This window comes from Enoplosus armatus, chromosome 16, assembly GCF_043641665.1.
Source record: "Enoplosus armatus isolate fEnoArm2 chromosome 16, fEnoArm2.hap1, whole genome shotgun sequence".
In the NCBI taxonomy this organism is placed as follows: Eukaryota; Metazoa; Chordata; class Actinopteri; order Centrarchiformes; family Enoplosidae; genus Enoplosus; species Enoplosus armatus.
The window spans coordinates 22,074,357-22,094,440 of NC_092195.1; the positions used below are offsets into that span (position 1 = coordinate 22,074,357).

The 20,084-nt window shown below is 42.4% G+C and overlaps 1 protein-coding gene across 1 annotated transcript; it reads right to left on the bottom strand.

Moving 5' to 3' along the window:
- Positions 1–4,823: 4,823 nt before the first annotated feature.
- On the bottom strand, positions 4,824–19,362 carry plekho1a (pleckstrin homology domain containing, family O member 1a). The gene is made up of 10 exons (XM_070922269.1): positions 19,336–19,362; positions 16,824–16,973; positions 12,077–12,217; positions 10,131–10,235; positions 9,782–9,883; positions 9,336–9,638; positions 7,513–7,610; positions 6,817–6,979; positions 6,542–6,654; positions 4,824–5,640 (listed from the first exon to the last, which is right to left on the bottom strand). The coding sequence occupies exons 1-10, from the start codon at positions 19,360–19,362 to the stop codon at positions 4,824–4,826; spliced, it is 2,019 nt and encodes a 672-aa protein (XP_070778370.1).
- Between the last annotated feature and the right edge of the window lie 722 nt (positions 19,363–20,084).

Below are 20,084 nucleotides of genomic sequence, written 5' to 3' on the forward strand. Positions count from 1 at the left end.
AGGGCAGTGACATCATCATTATCAGAGTGATGTCATCGTCCCATCCTGCTGTTTTTTGTCCAGTAACAGCACAGCGTGTGTTTGTGTGTGTGTTCATGTATCTGCGTCTTATAAAAATAGCATGACAACCAGAAGCTTTTAGGTCTGAGTGTAAATATTTCAGAGGAGCTAACACACAACAGCAACGATGAGAGGACCGCATGCTAACGCTAATGCTAACATACACACACACACACACACACACTCGTATTAGAAATCATTTCTCAAACCCGTGTTTTTAATTGATCACAGTGTTTTATTTAATTACAACTGTGGAAACTAATGATGTCTCAACCTGTGAGTTTAAATCAGGTTAATATCATCATCATCATCTTCCTCCCCCTCATACAGTAGAAGCTGTCAGAGTAGAAAAGACTCACTGGAGTGAATTAAATAAATATACTGAATAAGTCAGAAAAACCTTTGAGTCACAGCAGCTCGTCATGAATCTTCACGAGTTTAAACAAACTAGTTTCTAACTAGTGATTCACTACATCAGGTTGCACCATTAACACTTCAGACATGTCTCAGCTAGTAAACACTTGTGATGTGTAAATCTGTTGCTAGGAGACATCTGTAGCGCTGCCCAATCAGGAGCAACCAACTATGTAAACAGGAAGTGAAGCTAGCATAACTTAAACTAAATTTTTAGTAAATGTAGGTGTTTGTTTTATTTCTGTCTGCAGTCATGGAGATTCATACAGTTCATAATGAGAGGGAAATGTCTGATTATGCTAAGCGACTCCAGAACTCTGGGTGGATTCTCATACTGTCGACTAAACCAGCTGGCTGGACTGCTGACTAGCTGGTTAGTTAACAACATACATCCTGTATATCAGACAGACTCAGAGCTGTTGGAAGGTGGATTTTGTCTCCTTGTGCTAAGCTAGGTTAGGAGTTTCCCTCGGCTTCCAGTCCTTGTGCTAAGCTAGGCTAAATGTCCCGGGCGTGTCTACGTACTGGACGCAGAGATGAAACTGAAACATCTGACCGAGACGACAGAGAACAAGATGGTTGATAGAAAATAGTCCGGCTGCTCCTTTAAGGTGGTTTTCAGTGTTTGATGTGTCGACACGCAAACACAGCATGCATAATGGCAGCAGATTAGTCATTATGAAATGCTCACACATGCGTACATAATCACGCACGCACTCATGCATTACATTCACACACACACACACACACACACACACTCAGTGTTGGTGTGTTGTAGAGGTGGAGCTGTGTAATGGAGCGGTGCTGTTTGTCCTGCCCTACATCTGCTCTGCTCTACATTACAGCTCACTGACCAGACTCTGTGTGTGTGTGTGTGTGTGTGTGTGTCCTCTCAATAACTGATGAAGCTCACTCTGGGCTGTTGGCCAATAGCGCAGCTGGATGCATGCATCATGTGACTAGAATCAGAAAGTGTGATTTCTGCACTTGTGTCCAAGTTCCACATTAGAGAGTCAATAAAAGACAAACATCCTTTAAAGCTTGAACGTTAATGTGCAGCAGGAAGGAAAGAGCTGCTTTTGAAAGGCAACCGTGTCACCAGACTCAATGTTGATATTGGGCGATTAAAGCCCTGCATCACATTAAATGACAACTTTAAAATTCCCTATCACTAAACTCCTACTGCAACATCTCAACAATCTTCAGCTACAACAGAACGACGGTCAGAGAGTTTGTGTTGATGGTAAATGAACTACAGGAGTGTAAAGTACACAACACAACAAAACACATCTCCGTAATAAGTGATTTGGTCTCAGATTTCACTTTCAAGACTTTATTCAAACAAAGAAAAGATTCAGCCAATAGGGTGAGATGAGTTCACCTGTTCTCAGGTCAGTTTGACTTTTTGCAGGAACTTTCTAGAAATGTTTCAGCATCTTCAAACAAGACAGAATAACGCAACACTGATATCAAAACATTTATTTAAAGAAAGAGCAGGTGAAATAATCCCACTTCATTGGCAGTTTCTTTAGCTTATTTTGTGAAAACGAGGTCTGGATGCTCAAAACAGAAAATGAAGTGTTTTTTGGCTCCATTTACCCACAATGCATTGCTGTATACAGTAATCAAACAACAATATTCAAAAACACAACATATAAATCTATAGTTAAATAAATTGAGCAAAATAGAAGATGCAAAAGAAGTTGTTTTCATATTTTTGACAATGTGAAGAAAGTGTTAAATGACACAGTGGATTCTGGCCTGTTGTTCTAAATGTGCATAAACTTTAAAATAAATAAAACTAAATACATTTCTTCAACATCTTTTCACCAACATCACTTACAGTACGATGAATCCATAATATGTAACCCGTTACAGTGTCAGTGCCTTCTTCTACAAACTGAGCTCATCTCAATATTCATGACAAATGTGCAAAAACACTCAAACTGGAGCAAAAACAACGTTAAAACTTTGTGACATGACAGACAGGGAGAAAAATGAATGTGAATATTTAAAGTTACAGAAGCAACAACAAACACAAAATGTGACTTTTAAATAGAGAATATCAGATGGCGATATGTATTGGTTGGCAGCTCTTCATGAAGTCTTCAATAAAAGTGCATGTTTTAATAGAGAAAGCGCTGCAGCTAACAATTCTTTCTAATTTGTTTTAAATATGTTATTTGTGAATTTATACAATTTTTACTTGAGCCAGTAAATGTTTAGGTTTTTTGTTTGATAAATCAGTTAAACTGGCAGTGATTTATTTTATGCTAATAAATTAATAGTACACAATTATAGAACTAATGGTTTCAGCGCTGTTTATGTACTATAAGTGTTTATCACGTTACAGTGAGTAATATGTATTTCTGTAATGACTTCCGGTCTTACTGTGTCAACTAGAGCTAAATCGATTCATTGGCAGATGTTAGTTTATTGCAGATGTAGTGATATTGACGTATATGTCGACCAATAAGAGAAGAGAGAGAAAAGAGAGGAAGTTTCTAAAATGTGTTTGAGCTCGTTAAGAAAAAAGTCTCCATCACAGAGTTTGTCCACCAGAGAAAACTGGTGAGAAGATTTTTATCATCATGATCTGTAAAATGTCCCAAACACTACAGATGGCTTCAAAATAAAACTGAGGGGATCCGTCTTTGTCCATGACATGTAACCGCCATCATCTGCTCACGTCTGCGACAAACATGTGCATTTTATTATTTCTCTATATCTGCAACACGTGAATTTTGTCATTTGTTTGGTGATACATACATTTTGTCATCTGTTCACGTCCGCGACACGTACATACAAATGTACCTTTCAGTACATATCTTGGTCGTAATTATTTTATTCTTCTTTCATTTTAAGAGACCTACATCAAACTGTTTATTCATATTATGCTTTCATGAAAATAATAACTATGGTCCAGTGCATTGCTATTGGATTTTTAAACTCTCAAAATTGATATTGGTATTGTCCTCAAATCTCCAGTCGGGAACTAATTGTGCTAACTGTAAAATGCAGCACTAAAACACAACTATCAGCTGACAAAATAAGGTGGGTCCTGCTTTATCACCTGATCTTGAGATCCTGACAAGTAAATGGTCCAGGTGTCAAAATCTGGTTTTTAGATTTCAGTTTCCAGCTTCATGTTACGTATTCTTAAATAATACTTTTTACCACACAGCAAAGCCAGGGCCAAATAGCATTCTTTCAACGAAAAACTCAACATATTGCACAGAGAACAGGCATTTACGGGAGTTTATGGGAGACCAACAGCTTATTTTTGCCGAGCAGGTTAATTCAGGTTAAACATGCTCTTTGTTCTGTTACAGTCCATAACTGATAACAAGTAAAGTGTTCTAGAAGACATTTTATTTGTTTCTTCTCGACATTATTGCTTATTCTCTCTTCATGGTGTAGAAATGTAAACTCCCTGACTTTTGTTGTAGCTTGACGAAACTCAATGTTAATGTTTGACACATCTGTGACATCTGTTGAGGTTAAGCTGGAAGGACGGTTTGGGGGGGATTTATGGGGCTACAACTAAATCAGGGACTGACAATTTATTAAGATTGTTTTGACAGAAATGCCACACAAGAAGACAGGATATATATTAGCAAAGAAATCAGGTAACACAATTCTTAATAATCAGTGTGGATATTGGAAGTCTATTTTCTGTGTATTTTTACTTTAAACAGAAGACCCCCCCCCCCCCCCCCATCGTAGGAAACATAGTGTCGTCATGTTTTTGTCATATTGAAAAAGTTCCCCATTGTATAAATGTTGACATCTTTGCTTGGAAAAATTGTCTTTAAATGACAAACTGTCTTTTTTCATCTCCCAAAATTCAAAATATCTCTTTCAAAAAACTTGAAGAGGGAAGAACTCGTCTTTGAAATCATCAGAGAGGCTTTTCACTTCACTTTTGGCAAAAAAAGCCAAAGAAGAAAAACGTGCAGCACCATTAGAGAAGGTGAAGGGGAGTGCCTCGTTTTAAATTGTATTTACTCAAATTAAATGTGACACATCTGTCACACAAAGAGACTTTGTGAAATAAAATGGGCAGCAGAAGTGAGAGGGCGTCCGACTGTTGACAGTCTAGTGCACTTTGGAGGATTAAAGTCATTAAACCTCCTGGGAAGAACTGTATCGCTGGTTTCAAAATAATCCACATTTGCTTAAGTGTTCATGTGCATCTCACCATCCCTGGATTAATAGATGAAAAACATTTAAGTAATAGAATTAAAACCTCCCAAATTATGCAAATCCTGTCTGCTTTTTTGTGCGTAAGCATGCTGAAAAACTCTGCTAGTGTCATTGAGAAAATTCAATAATTCAATAAATCCTCGTCAAGGTGTCTCAGACTCGTCGTCGCCCTCAGGTGACGTCGGCGAGGTGGGTGTGTCATCCTCATCTGCCGCGGTTGCTGTGGGCAACCCAGCCACTGCTGATGGAGTCATCTTCTCGTAGGTCCTCCTGCGCTGCCGCCGCAGCGTCTGGCTTTGCAGCTCCTTCACCTCTTGCAGGACCTCCTGTGCCTCCTTCCATGACGACACGGCCTCCTCCAGGAGTCGCTCGGCCTCTGCACGCCTCTTCTCCACCTCCAGGTCCTCCTCCGACAGCAGGGAGGGAGGCGAGGAGGGCGGGGGTGGGGACAGGCAGTGTTTGTCGGGGGTTTTGGGCTGAGAGGACTCAAAGGATCCCGAAAGGCTTGGGGAGTTCGGACAGGGCGACTCCTTGCTGCTCCCCAGACAAGGGGAGTCGGTTTCACTGCTTCGTGGTGAATCAGATCCTTTAACATGAGAGGAGTCAGAGCCGCTGACACATGGAGGTGATTCAAGTGACTTCTGTATAGGGGAGTCATCCTCCTTGTTGGGACAAGAGGAGCTGAACGATCCCTTGAGTTTTGGTGAACAGACTGTGTCGGAGTTCTTTGTCCGAGGGGAGTCGGTGGCGGTGAGCCGAGGTGAATCTTTCAGTCGAGGAGAGTCGTTTGCTTTAGCGGCAGGTGAATGGGACCCTCTGGAGCGAGGCGAGTCAGTCCCTTTGGAGCGATTCCTCTTGGCTTTGGACCGAGGAGACTCTCTCCCTCTCAGACGAGGAGAGTCTCTGCCCCGGAGGCGAGGAGAGTCGCTGCTCCTGCTCCTCGGAGATCCAGACGACCTGCTGAGAAGGACAACAATACATAGTTAAACCTTGATCCTACTTGGCAGGTTAATTTGCCTCTACAACCCTTATACACTTTCCATCTTTACAAAGCATTGTTCAAACCAACAGTACTTGGCTTTACCCAATGCTTTTGCCCTTGGCAAGGTAAACAAGTGGCCAGATTTCAGTGAAACGTCAATATGCTTCAAACTGTGTTTCTGCCAGAAAGTATATTAGTGCCTAAAACTACCTTTCAACCACAAATTTGATACTTCCAAAACACCATTCCCGACACCATGCCTACTCTACGCAGTGTTTTGCCAAGGTGTGAAAGTATGCAGGGTTTGAACTTTGCTCTCAAGTGTTTTTTTTTTATTCTTTTTTGATTTAATTCTTCACACAACTACTTCTGTCACTTTTCATGTGAACAACAGAGTGCCTCAACACTACAATGATGGCAGGCTTTTCACCCCGCCTTCCACTGTGGACATTCAACTTTGTCGAACAACAAGGCCTATGACCTAGTTTGTTGTACAGTCAGACCCTTCGTCCCTGTTGTGGGAGGTGAAAACAAGTAAACAAGTATGATATGCCAAACAAAGGAATGGCAGCTTCCTGCCCTAAAGTTACCAGAAATGTCTGGTTGGATCCACTCAGAAACCTGGTGGCCAACAGGGTTCTGGTGAAGTTGGTTGAGGCAATTCCCTGTCCAGCTGATTAAGATGCAACATGTACGATGCATACAAGACTGCTGACCTGTGCTCCACAAGGAAAGTATGGGTTTAAGGCAAGTAGGACGGGCTTTCCATTTTGGACACACCCTTTGCTGTCCTCTGGCAGCACCTGTAGCCCAAATTAGATTTCAATGAAACATATTCTTACAATATTATTAAATATTAGTGTAAATAATAAAACCAACCTGGAGTGAGGAGAGTCTGAGCCCCTGAGGTGGTGGAGGCTTGGGGAGTCAATGCCTTTCAGGTAGGGTGAGCTGCCTCCTCGTTCTCGCTCTGCTTTGGCTTTCTGCAGCTCCTGTCATTCACAATACATGACATTATTTTATATAATTATATCCCATTTATTCATTTCTGCATTATATTATTTGCTTCTGGTGACTCAACTGTGCCATCATACGGTCAGTCAATAAAAACTAATTAGCTAAGCTCAATGAACTCATGGATAAAGCAGTCAGACCTGCAGTCTCATTTCCTCCAGCAGCTCCTGAGCTCTCTGCATCCTCTGGGCGATTAGACTCTGCAGCTGACCGACCGGCTGTACTGAAGCCCCGCCCCCCGCCTCCTCTTCAGTTGGATAACGACGCAGAGCGGAGCGCAACTCAGAGCGGATCATCGCCGGTCTGAGGAAGGGAAGGAGGCAGAGGGAAGAAAGAAAAAGTTAGATATAACAAAAGACTTGTAATGTTTCTTAACAAACACTTTATCACCAGAAGTGAACCTTAAAGCACCGTAACCTCTAAATCCCAAACACTTTCCCTTTTGCTGATAATTTCCCATATCATTTTTCAGTTTTTATATAGACTTCATACCCTCCAGGCAGCCTGTTTTCATTACATTTCAATAAAAACATTAAGAAGGTTGGAGTAGAATCACTAATCAATCAAATCAATTTGGGGATGTGCGAGTATCTGATCAGGATGCCTCCTTCATGGCTCCCTTGAGAGGTTTTCCAGGCATGTCCAACTTGAAGGAGATCCCAGGCAGATCCAGAACACACTAGAGGGATTATATATCCCACTTGGTCTGGGGATGTCTTGGGATCACCCAGAAGAAGCAGGAAGACACAACTATGGAAATGGGTGTCTGGAGGCTAAAGGCTATTGTATTATTATTATATATTGATAGTTTGTTTTACTGTCAGGTGTTTGTGTACCTGGAGGAGAGGACTTCATCCATGGAGGCACAGCGACTCCGGCCCTGCATGCTGAACCTCTTCCCTGGCTGTGGCGTTCGAGACTGAGCCTGAAGGACCTGAAGGATAACACTCAGATCAAGTCTGCTGTTTGTATCTGTGGTTCAACGGTAAGTGGGGGGTGTCCTGTGTTGAGCAATCCACCTGTGTTGTGTCCGAGTCATACCCTCCCCCCCCCTCTCTCTTAAAAGAAACAGTTCAAATTAAGTTCAACAGTTCAGGTCAAGATGTACTTTAGGTGACCTGTCCCCCCAATACGGGGCTAGACTTCACACATTTATGATACTGCTAAAACAGACACCCTACGCTTGCAGAGAAAAACCACAAACACACGGTTGCTTAGGTGCCTGGAGGCGTCTCTTAAACAAGGAAGTTGAAGCGTGCTTTGTTAACGTGTGGAAAATGTATTTTTGTGATCTTATGTGTTTTCACCCAACAGCAAAAGTGCTTGTGCAGAGGAAGACCTTTCATGGATCTCCGACCCCCAAGAACAGGGGGCAAAGGTTCTAAAAGGAAGAGCAGAACAAAGGCTTGAGGACCCTTCTGACTGGCCTTCTGACTGACTCTCTGTCTGACAGACAAACTCTGCTTGGCTTCTCTTTGAGACTGCCTTTTTGGTCCCTTGGGGTCCTTGGTTGTTTGTGAGACTTTGTTACTTGGTTGTTATATTTTCTTCTTTTTGAACATTTTGATAAAACTCCAATAAAACTGGGATTGTATTTTGTACACTCCAACCAAATTCCTGTGTTGCTCCTCTCTGAGATCATCATAGTAGCCTCCCTCAGGTAAGAAGACTACTCTCCTTGAGATATGCTGACAGTAGATAATAATTTGTATTATGTTTGGTGTTGAAGTTAAAGTTTTCTGAATAGTTGGGACACAGGGAGGGATTTCCTAAAGCAATCTCTAAATTATAAAGCCTTGGAGGCAGGCCCAGTGTAAAACCTGTCCGCCACCCTTCACTGTGGACCTCCCCCAGTATTGACCGTTTTCCTTCAGGGTCTTACTGGGGTACCACCAATCTCCAGACACCTACCACACACAGATATTCCTGCTAATATCCGGTTGTCGGCACATAGTCGACTATATAGGCCCTAGAGACATGGTATTCCGGGAACGTAATTAGGCTTCCTAAGCAGGCTAAAGCAGTCTTGCATGTAGATTTTGGGAGTCTGTTCGAAAACCTAAAGATTAGGTCATAGAACAGCCGTCACTCAATGTAATATCCGCGTTGGGTGGGGGTATCGGTTATAACATCTAAAAACCTCTTCACCTGAAATGTTATAATAACAACTGACACCTACCAATGCACCAACATCCCATGAAAATCTCACAAGAACAGGAAATTTCATGAGTCTCTGCACCAAAACAAAAATTAGCCTCCGTCAGAAATTGACTGTGTTTATTTAAGTGAAAAAGTCAAATAAATTGAGCAATATTAGTAGTGCTGGGTATTCGGATGTGTGTGTACAGATTCAGTCTCAGGTTGGGTTTGAGAGCTATCGGTCAGTAAGAATAGTCTAGGATCAGGTTTGGGTTTAAAATTTGGCAATACCAGTTGGGAGCAGTGGGGTGGGTCTTCAGGTTCAGGTCTCAGATTTAGGCTCATGCAGAACTCTTGGACTACCATGTATGCTTTTAGCTATGTAGGTCAGTTTCAGCCCTCCATTAACGAATTGATGTGTTCATGAAATTGTCATGTATATTCACAAAAGGACAAAATGAGTAATGATTAGTGTAGCAGAAGCTATGATCTAAGAAGATCAGAATGTAAGTTTCCCAACCTGCACCTGCTGGGTCTTGTGGACTTTGGAGGCCTCCAGGAGGGTCTGTTTGCCCCAGGACCGCTCACTCCCCCTGGGCAGACTGCCGGTCTTCACCTTGGGCTCCTTGGAGGTCACCCGCAGCTTTGACACATCTGTGTCGGCTCGCTGACGAACTCCAAACCCCCCAGAACCCCCTCTCTGCAGATCAACTTTGAAGCTGTTCTCCCAGGATTCCTGGGAGTCGCCATCATAGTCCGGAGAGAAACCATCCTCCTCAGCAACCAGGTCGAGGGTCAGCATGCCATGGGAAGAGGTGGACGCCTGGGGTGATTGATCATAGACAAAGTGATCTTATTAAAGATGATGATGTTAATAATGTCATCTATCAAAATGGTTGTGATTAAGAAGAAACAGAAAGATGGAATCAGTTAAAATGGAAGAACGATAATAAGAGAACCCAGTACCACGGCCATGAGGTGTCCTCTGGTCGGTAGCCGGCGGCCATGAGGGATCTTTGCCCGGTCTCTGGTGGGATGAACCAGCGCACTGTCTTCCTCGATGGTCACCTGGACATAGAAACATAGAAATAGACTCTAGTGACTTCTGAAATGTCCGGGAGGGTTTTATAAAACATTGTGATCCATCACATGCCTTAAGGTGAAAACTGTATATAGTTTCATAAACCTAAGGATAACTGTGACATAGTTAAATCAAATGTAGAGTGGTAAGTAACCATTTCATAAAGCATTTAAACCTTTATCAGTTTCATCAAGGTTTACTACAAAAAAATGTCAACCTACAGGCCACCCATACCTCGTCTAAAATGCGGTTCTTGGCTTTGATGATTGCCACATTAAGGGCGTTGACCCATGATTCCTTTTCCTCAGGACTCACTGCCAGAAACACAAGGTTGGGAACCTGCAAAGAGACAAAGACTTAACATGTTCGGTAGACGATACAGCTACAGTATGTTTTACCTGTCCAGGGTTAACCAGCCAGACAAAAACAAACTCACAGAAATATTCAGGCAACCCCTGACAAAGTTCAAGCAAACCTTCAAAATGCTGCAAAAACTAGAATCTGTATTAATATTAAGGGACTTTCAAACTGTTGGAATGATATAAAATCCAGACTGGATGCCATGAAAGTAGTTATTGTTGTAGCTGTAGATGTAAGTAAAGTTCTTTGATATCGCTAGCCAATGTTTTAATGTAGCTAGTGTACGTAAAGTATAAGTACAGCAAAGTACTGGTGTAGCTAGTGTAGCTGCTGTTTGTTGTAGCTGCTGTTTTATGTTGCTAGTGTGCTACATTGTGCAGTTTTCCTGAGTGAAGATAATCAGTTTCACTGTTATTCACTGGTCCTTAACACTGATTTTATTCAGTGTATTTTAGTGTTGCTAAAGGTAGGGTAGCTAGTGTGCTACATTTTAAGTGAATATTTACTGTTGCTAACGTTCTGCTTAGTGTAGTTAAAGCTGTAGCGTTGGAAACACTAAAGCCCATTTATTTTTACGAATCTATGTACTTTAATACACTTAATATTTAGTGTATCTAATGTTCTGCTAGTGCTATTTAATGTGCTATTGCTAATGTTATGTACTGTTGCTATTGTTCTGTTGTATGTTCTTCTGCGTACTTCATGTTCTTCAGTACATCGAATGTAACTTGCCGTAACTACTATTGTTTGTAGTCTGAAGTTAATCTTATGTGTAACTAATGTTCTTAATATCAATATAATATTATTAATATACTAATCATAAAACATAAAACATAGAAATGACATTCACTGTCTTTATATTTGAGAAACAGAAATCAGTTCTCTGAATCTATGACATCGTCTCCTTTCAGCCCTAAATAAGACGGAGCGAGAGAGGCAGACTAACATGTGAAAGTGTTTTCAGGGATTATTCTGCTGTAACTCGTCCTCTGACAGACTAATTGGATTCTGCGGATTAAACCTTTTCAGAGGAGAAAAAAACAACACAGCTCGGCCAATCGCTGCAGTCGATGCTGGGCGGGTGGGTGAAATAAAATCTGATCCACCAATCCTGACACGGAAGTAGGAGGAAATCCACCAACGACGTGGCAGTGTGGGTCAGGCGGGGCAGAGTAATCTCTGAGCACAGAGGACGGACACGAGAGAGGAGGATGAAGACGAATAAAGACAGAACTCTGAAGAATCTCTTATTCACTGAAACTGGTTCAGACCTTCATGGTCCCCTCAGGATGAACTGTAGTAACTCTGGTGATCCTCTGACTCTAGCGCCACCATCAGGTCAACATGTTAATGTGTGCAATACTTTGGTTTATGACCAAATACCTGCAGAACTGATGACGTTCATCAGCCTCAGCTGGACTCTGTGTATACTGCTAGTTAGCTAATGTTAGCATGCTAACACACTAAACTAATATGGTGAACATGGTGAACAGTATAGCTACTAAACATCAGGATGTTAGCATTTTTAGCATTTAGCTCAAAGCAGCGATTCAGTCTGGTCTGACACTGAACGCCTCTCTGATCCGTCTGAGACACATGAAGTGATTAAGAACACTTTTTATTCGACCGCAGGGCAACAAGAGAATCTTAGTTTAAAATGATCACAGAAGAGAACAACTGTCCGGTCAGTTTTACATCCTGAAGAGAGCTTTATGAAAGTCACTTCGTCTTTGTAACTCTACTACAATCACTAACTCTTCAGCACCAGTCCAGGTGAATTCCAGGAGGTCATTGTTTTCCAGGTGTATCATGTGACTCACAGTGTTTCCTGGCTGCCTGCAGCGCAGCAGAGTGAAGCGGCTGTGGTTTTTCTTGCTGCGACTCTTTGCTTTCCTCAGCTCCTCTGAACGCTCGTAATCAGCCAGGTCAAACACTTCCTGTGCTTTCCGCTCATCTTTCACCTGCAAACACACAAAACACGTTTCTTTATTTATTTATATTTATTATATCACTACTAATATAACATCTCGTTTTTCATAAACAACTTGAGTTAACAGACCCTGGAGCATCAGTCCTGTTGCTATGGTTACCTGTAGTTTCATAAACCCTGAGCTCTGATTTAGGACAGAGGTGAGACTGTTGACCTGAACTATGTTTGATTTTAACAGAGCTGACAGCCAATCAGAGAGCAGGATGGGCTGTGGTGACAGAGTGAGAAGCTGTCAGAAATGATCCGAGTGTCACAAACGAGTCCACAGCTGCTGCTCGTTTGTTTGTTAAAGATTATTTATTTGACAGTGACATCAGAGAGAGAGACATCCAGCAAACAGTCCAGACAGCCGGGAATCAAACCGGGGACTCGCTGCTCAGGACAGCTGAGACCTGAACCACTCGGCCATCAGGTCGCTAGCTGTTTGTTTTGATGTAGTTTCAGGTGATATTAGAATACAACACACACACAGTGACACAGTAATAACACCTGGTTCACATGAAGCATCGCCTGTGTGTCACTTTCTACGTCTCAGAGGTCACAGCTGTTCACTATTTAATTAAATTAAAGTGTCTGTTGTTCTAAATGCAGCCACATCATTTCTCTTTTGGTACTTAAGTATGAAGCGTGAACAGAGATGGAAGTGAGTGAAGTATTGTGTGTTTTCTGTCCTTCAGGTGTAAAAACAAACCGCAGCTTGTTAATGAGTCTGTGAAACTAAACACGAGCAGCTGTGTGTTTCAGCTCTGCAGACGAGTCAGCAGAAAAGGAGGTTCAGCCTGAGTTAAGTGAGTCGGCTCTAAGTGTTCGCTCGCTGCGTTTGGTTTCCATGTTTCATTCATCACAGACGTTTTAACTTCGTTCAACTTTAATCCTCAAAGTTCATGTGAAGAGAGACACGATGTTACTGCAGAGACTCCTTTATACTGTGACAATAAAGTACTGCTAATACTTCTGTTACTACAACAGCTGCTACTGCAGCTAAAAGTACTTCTACTACTGTTAATGTCTATTTTACTGCTAAAGCTTGAACTGCAGCGATTCAGCCGCCATCCGTTTATTATTCCTGTGATGATCAGACGTGTAGAGCAGTTAGACAAAGACACACAGGTCACCCACACACACACACACACACACACACACACACACACACACACACACACACAGTGATTTAACAATTCCAATAAACCGCTCTGAAGCCCATCGATCACTGTGTGTGTGTGTGGTGTCACGTGTAGAAGCTGGTGGTGTTGAACATTAGTCGATATCAGTGTCGATGTGACGCCTGAGTTCAGTTCACTGAGAATAAATAGACTTCAGACTAAATGTTCTGAACACAACCAGATGAAGAGAAACGGCCAAACTGATGATTTAAATCAGGAATTATTAAGTCAGAAACAAAATGTTCTGAACTGAGACTAAAACCTTCTGAGGAAGAAAAAGATTTGTCTAGAAACACAAACAGGAAGTCCCAGAGGAACCTGTGGACTCGTCTCCATCACTTAAAGGGACATTACATTGACTTCCATTCATCTGGAGGCTTATCCTAACTTTAACTATAACCCTGACCTTAACCTTAAACCAAGTCTTAAACCTGAGCTCTGATGACTTTCATTCTGGGGACTTGCATTTAGTCCCCATAAGGGGGCTCCTAAAACCTTAATGAAGTAGTTATTTGAATCCACACCATGAACAAAGGCAGACTGCAGGAGTTCAAGGGTTTGTCCGACTGATCAGGAAGAACAATAGTTCAGTATCATCAGCATATAACGGTACGTTTGATGAGCTGTCACAAAGATTTGTGTTGAGCAAGCTGTGATTGGTCGGGGACCAACGTCTGTCATGGCATGACTCTATGATCTCCTGATCTGACACAGTGACTCTAAAGCTGGACTCAGACTACAAGAGTTTTAAAATCCTAACTGGGTTGCATCACGTACATGAGGAGAACCGTCACGATGTTCTTCTCTTATCTGAAAGCTGAACACGCTGCAGGATATTATGAAGATGATCTGACGTGTAGTGATGCTCTGCAGTGACTGGCTAAACGAGTCTGAGGAAAAAATGTTTGGAGACGCCGTCAACATGAGGTAGTCTATTATGCATGCTAGCTAATGTTAGCCTCAAGGTCTAGAATGTTCACCATTGCTTGGCGACACCACCAGCTGCTTCAGGACTAACACTAACGTGTAGCTTCCTGAATATCAAACATGTCCGAAATGATCGACAAGTCTGCGAGCAGGTCGGGGGTTTAAGACTGGACCTGCAAACCTCTAGTCTGACTGGATGTGGCCTGTCGGGATGAGTCTGCCATTGGTCGACTATTTCAGTCTCGTTCTCGTCCCCTTCCTGTCTGCGTGTCACCGTCGCTGCATCCTGGGCTCAGCGCCGCCCACGACGATTGCGATAGTGGAAAGAAATAGTGTGTTTTATCTTCCATCCCAGAATGACAATGGGCTGAGCCAGACCTGTCTCCAGTGTGGACAGGGTCTGGCCACAGAGACATCAGACCGGACTTCTCTGATTGTCAGGAGGGATGAATCTGTAGTCCGCAGCTTTAACAGAGAGAAGTGTTGTGCATGAAGGAGAACACATTTAAAACACACAGTGAAGCCTCCCTCAGGCTGCTGCTGCGTTCAAGTGTTCTGGGTCAACGGGCTGCTGAAATACACAAACAAGATGATGATGATGATGATGAAAAGAATCATAATAACAGGAAACACACACACACTCGTGGGTTAACATGAGTCATTGTTCTGCTGCTCGGTTCAGTCGACCTCAGAAAGACGGAAAAAGAGAAACAACAGAAATCAAAGAATAAATTTGAGTTTTTCTGCTGAAACTCAGTGACGTGAAAACAGAACAAACTGGACTGAAATAACACGAAGTACACAGATACACGAAGTACACAGATACATGAAGTACACAGTGATGAATACGCCTGTTTATTATTTCAGTATTATTATTATCCTATATAACAATACACACGTAGACTGTTATTATTCCTTTATATGATTAAACATCTCTTTTTAGAGACATGAAACAGGAAGTGAGTCAGTGTTTGTCTGACTCAGCAGAATATTCACAGTGTGTACAGTTACATAAGAGCCTGTTATATAATGTGGAGCTGCAGAGTCAGTGTGAACACTCAACACTCAACCACACCTGCTGCACCTGCCGTAACCTCCTCTGTGAGGCGTTCAGGGACCCTCCAACAGTCTGAAATCTGAGAGTCTGGAATCAGTAACGTTTCTGTCTAAATGTTGGTTCAACACAACTGCATCATTATACCAACAAAGAAGAAGAGTGTCTTCAGTTCTCTTACACATATTATAATACATATATTTATATTTATATACATATATTTATATATATATTAATGATTTAAAATGTGAAACATGTCGCTTCAAAAACTCCATCTTTGATTCTCTTTAGTAAATAATCTGATTTTCATTCCATTCGTCAGAGATCAGACAGCAACATGCAGCTCGACCAATCAGAGCGTGTGTTACAGAGTGTGTGTGTGTGTGTGTTACAGTGTGTGTGTGTGTGTGTGTGTGTGTGTGTGTGTTAGAGTGTGTGTGTGTGTGTGTTAGCGTGTGTGTTACAGTGTGTGTATGTTAGTGTGTGCGTTACAGTGTGTGTGTGTGTGTGTTAGTGTGTGTGTGTTACAGTGTGTGTATGTTAGTGTGTGTGTGTGTGTGTGTGTGTGTGTGTGTTAGTGTGTGTATGTTAGTGTGTGTATGTTAGTGTGTGTGTGTGTGTGTGTGTGTGTGTGTGTGTGTGTTAGTGTGTGTGTTACAGTGTGTGTATGTTAGGGTGTGTATGTTAGTGTGTGTGTGTGTGTGTGTGGGTGTGTGTGTGTGTGTATGTTAGTGTGTGTGTGTGTGTGTGTGTGTGTGTGTGTGTTAGTGTGTGTGTTACAGTGTGTGTATGTTAGTGTGTGTATGTTAGTGTGTGTGTGTGTGTGTGTGTGTGTGTGTGTGTGTGTGCGTGTGTGTGTGTTACAGTGTGTGTGTTAGTGTGTGTGTTGCAGTGTGTGTGTGTGTGGGTGTGTGTGTGTATGTTAGTGTGTGGGTGTGTGTGTGTATGTTAGTGTGTGTGTAGCTTCAGGCTCAGCTGTGTCAGATGATGATCTTTGATTCAGCAACACGTGTTGACTGCTCAGCCAGCAGCCTCCCTGTGTGTTCATATCTATGTGTGTGTGTGTGTGTGTGTAATAAAAGAGATAAACAGTCTCTCCCTCGCTTCACTGTGTCGTCTCTCTCGGGACATTTGGTTTTATGAGGACGTGACTGTGACATCACAGGTCACATGATCAGTCTGACTCAGCATCGTTCAATAGAAACACATCAGCAGCGTTCAGTTCGTCCTCTGATCCAAGAAAAGACTTAGCACAACTGATCTGAAGGCAGCTCATAACTGATCGCAGACAGGAAGTCGTCTTCTGGCGCCTCCAGCTGTGGATCAACATCTGCATCTAAAAGATCTAAAACAAACAAACACGACCCTCTGTCTCTGACTGAGGAGCTTTCAGTCGCCAGTCTGATTCTTTAAAACACAGAAATGGTCCTCACCTCCTTGTCAGAGATGTAGAGCTGGTCCCCTCTCAGGACCACATACCGGTTCCTCCACAGCTCTCTGAAGATCCCTCGGCCACAGAACTTCCTGATCCAGCCCACTTTCTCTGGCTGCTGGATGGCCTGCTGACCCGAGTCCTGAACGCCCTGAAATATCACAATACAACAACAGGGTCAGAAAGAAACTATGGAAACCAGGAGAGCCTGAACCGAGTCCTGAACACCAGTAGAAACCAGCAGAGTCTGATGGAAACACCAGAACAACCAGTAGAACCATCTGAAATTCTGATTTTCTTTTAAGATTAAGATCTGCGGCCAGAATCAAAGACCAGACCTCCAGAAATTATGACATTTTTAAATAAATTAACAGAATTTAAAACTTCAATTGTTTCATCAATGGAGTCAAAGTTTGTTGTGTTCATGAGAGGAAGGAAGGGAGGAAGGACGGAAGGGATGAAGGAAGGAAGGAAGGAAGGAAGGGAGGAAGGACGGAAGGGATGAAGGAAGGGAGGAAGGAAGGAAGGAAGGAAGGGAGGAAGGGAGGGAGGAAGGAAGGAAGGAATGGAGGAAGGAAGGAAGGGAGGGAGGGATGAAGGAAGGAAGGAAGGGAGGAAGGAAGAAAGGGATGAAGGAAGGGAGGAAGGGAGGAAGGAAGGGAGGGAGGAAGGGAGGAAGGAAGGGAGGAAGGAAGGAAGGGAGGAAGGAAGGGAGGGAGGAAGGGAGGAAGGAAGGAAGGGATGAAGGAAGGGAGGAAGGAAGGAAGGGAGGAAGGAAGGGAGGAAGGGAGGAAGGAAGGAAGGGATGAAGGAAGGGAGGAAGGAAGGAAGGAAGGAAGGAAGGAAGGAAGGAAGGAAGGGAGGAAGGAAGGAAGGGAAAGTCAATAAACACACAGAAGAAGTCGTTAACGAGGAGGACAGGAGCGTCATCTCGACAGGAGAATGAAGAGAAGAAGACGTGGGAGGAAACAACAGAGAGGAAGATGCAGATGGAGGAAGAGGAGGATGTTACAGAGACCAGATGAAACCTTCTGTCTCACAGAGAACAGAGGAGGAAGACCATGAAACAGGACAGAAAGGGACAGAAGAAGAACAAAGAGTAAACCAGTGAATGAGGAGGAGCGTGAGTCTTCTGTCTGACCTACTTCCATCACATAACAGCAGGAAACACCAACGAAGAAGAAAACTCACAGGTTTATGATCTCAGTTCACATGACGGTTTACAGAAGAGTGTCGTCATGGTGACCAGAGTCTCCTGAACCGTACAGATGAGACATTAAATCTGAGTCCACGAGAGACCACGAGAGTCCACAAGACCGACTGCAGACAGTTTCTGTTCACGTGGTTCAAACTCAAAGTGCTAAACGGAAAAACAGATCACATGTTTGATCCGGAGGAAACGGAGCCACGTGTTTCCTGCTCTGTGAAATCCTTCAACCGGGTCAGAACCAGAACTCTTCACTAACCAGACTCCTTCTAATAATATTAACAGAGCTGTTTCCAGATGTCAGTAAACGTCACAAATAAACGAATCATCAGGCTATAAAACAATAACATGAGGAGTTCATTTCATCACAAAGTTGTTTTTCTCACATTCGCTAAAAGATAACGTTGAATTAGAGATGTGGCTGCTGATCTCAGATCAGACCACTGCAGTCAGAAGTCAGTAAAACTGTAATAATAAAATAAAATATCATGCTTTATAAAGATGATAAAAGATGATCCTGTCTTCAGCTCCGTGGTCCTCATAAAGACACACATCAAATCTTTTCATTTTATCAGCTGAAGAAGTTAAAGAAGATAAAAGTCAAACATGAACATCATCAACAGAAATATAATATCATGATGTTCTACAGATGTTATATGACCTTCTTATTAGTCTGAACTAATATATAATTATGTATTCTTTCAAAATCACAAACGAACTGATAAATGTTTTGAATAAGAATCAGGTTCTGTGCTAAATATTCACTTCTAAAAGAAACAGTTTATGAATTTATAAATGTATTTATTTATATATTTATAAATGTTGGGAACTAGTTTAGAAACAGATTCAGCGCCTGGTGTTTTTCACATTTGAACATAAACATGATATGAAATCTTTCTGCAGGATTCTCGTGATGTGCAGTGATTTGCATAAAGCTGCAGACTGCAGGTCAGATTTTATCACATTAAAGGAACATTACACTGATTTTTTTGCGGACATCAAATTGTACAATATTAAATGAATTCTGCTGTTTTTTCTCCACCGAAACGTCTTATATGAATATTAATGACTAACATGAACATGAATATTCATATTATTTCTTTAGCTTCTTTAACATTCTGGTGATATCTTACAGGTCAGAGCTGCTGACTGGCAGAAACGCGGTGTTTGCTGGCTGAATAATAATCACTCATCATCAGTTATGAATGAATTGTGGATGAATGAACAATGAAAACACACTCAGTGTTGAAGGAACATTAGATTCATATTAAAAACAGATGAATTCGTGACAGAAACGCGCTCCTACCCGTCTGCTCTGGTTGCTTTTCTTCATCCTCCCTCCTGTCCGCCGCTCCGGGGCTCACAGGAGAATCACACCGACGGAGAGGAGGTTCGGTCCGGCCCGGCGGGAGGTTCGGCCTGACCCCGGTAGCTCGGTGCCCGGTAGATCCCGGTAGATTACGGTGTCGGTGTGTCCGTCAGTCCGTCCGGTTCCTCTTCAGCTCCGCGTCAGTTGTGTGAACCGAGGCAGCATCCTCCCGCGAGTGTGTGTGTGTGTGTGTGTGTGGAGGCAGATGCTCCCTCTCGCTCAACACACACGAGCATGCGCTCCAACACGTGGGCGCGCACAGTAGCCTATATTCCGGTAAAAGGAGCCCGACAGCACCATCTAGCGACACACGCGCACACACACACACACACACACACACACACACACACACACACACACACACACCTTAAACAAAGAGCCAATCATTCACAGCATTATTGATTATTGAATATTGATCATAATGAACACTGTACGAGGTTAAAAATGTTTAATTACTTTAATTCTTCAATTCAACATGTTTCTAAAACAGGATGCTATCTAAAAACAGGAAATAAACTAAACCAGTTACAGAAGCTCGCAGCTGCCAGTGAAAAATCATTTTAACTTGTTATCATCATTCTGACTTTATATAATAACTTTGACTTAGTCAATATTAGAATAAGTTTCAATTTTCAAAGAATAAAGTTGACATTCAAAGTCAAAATGATGAGACGCTTAGTCACGAT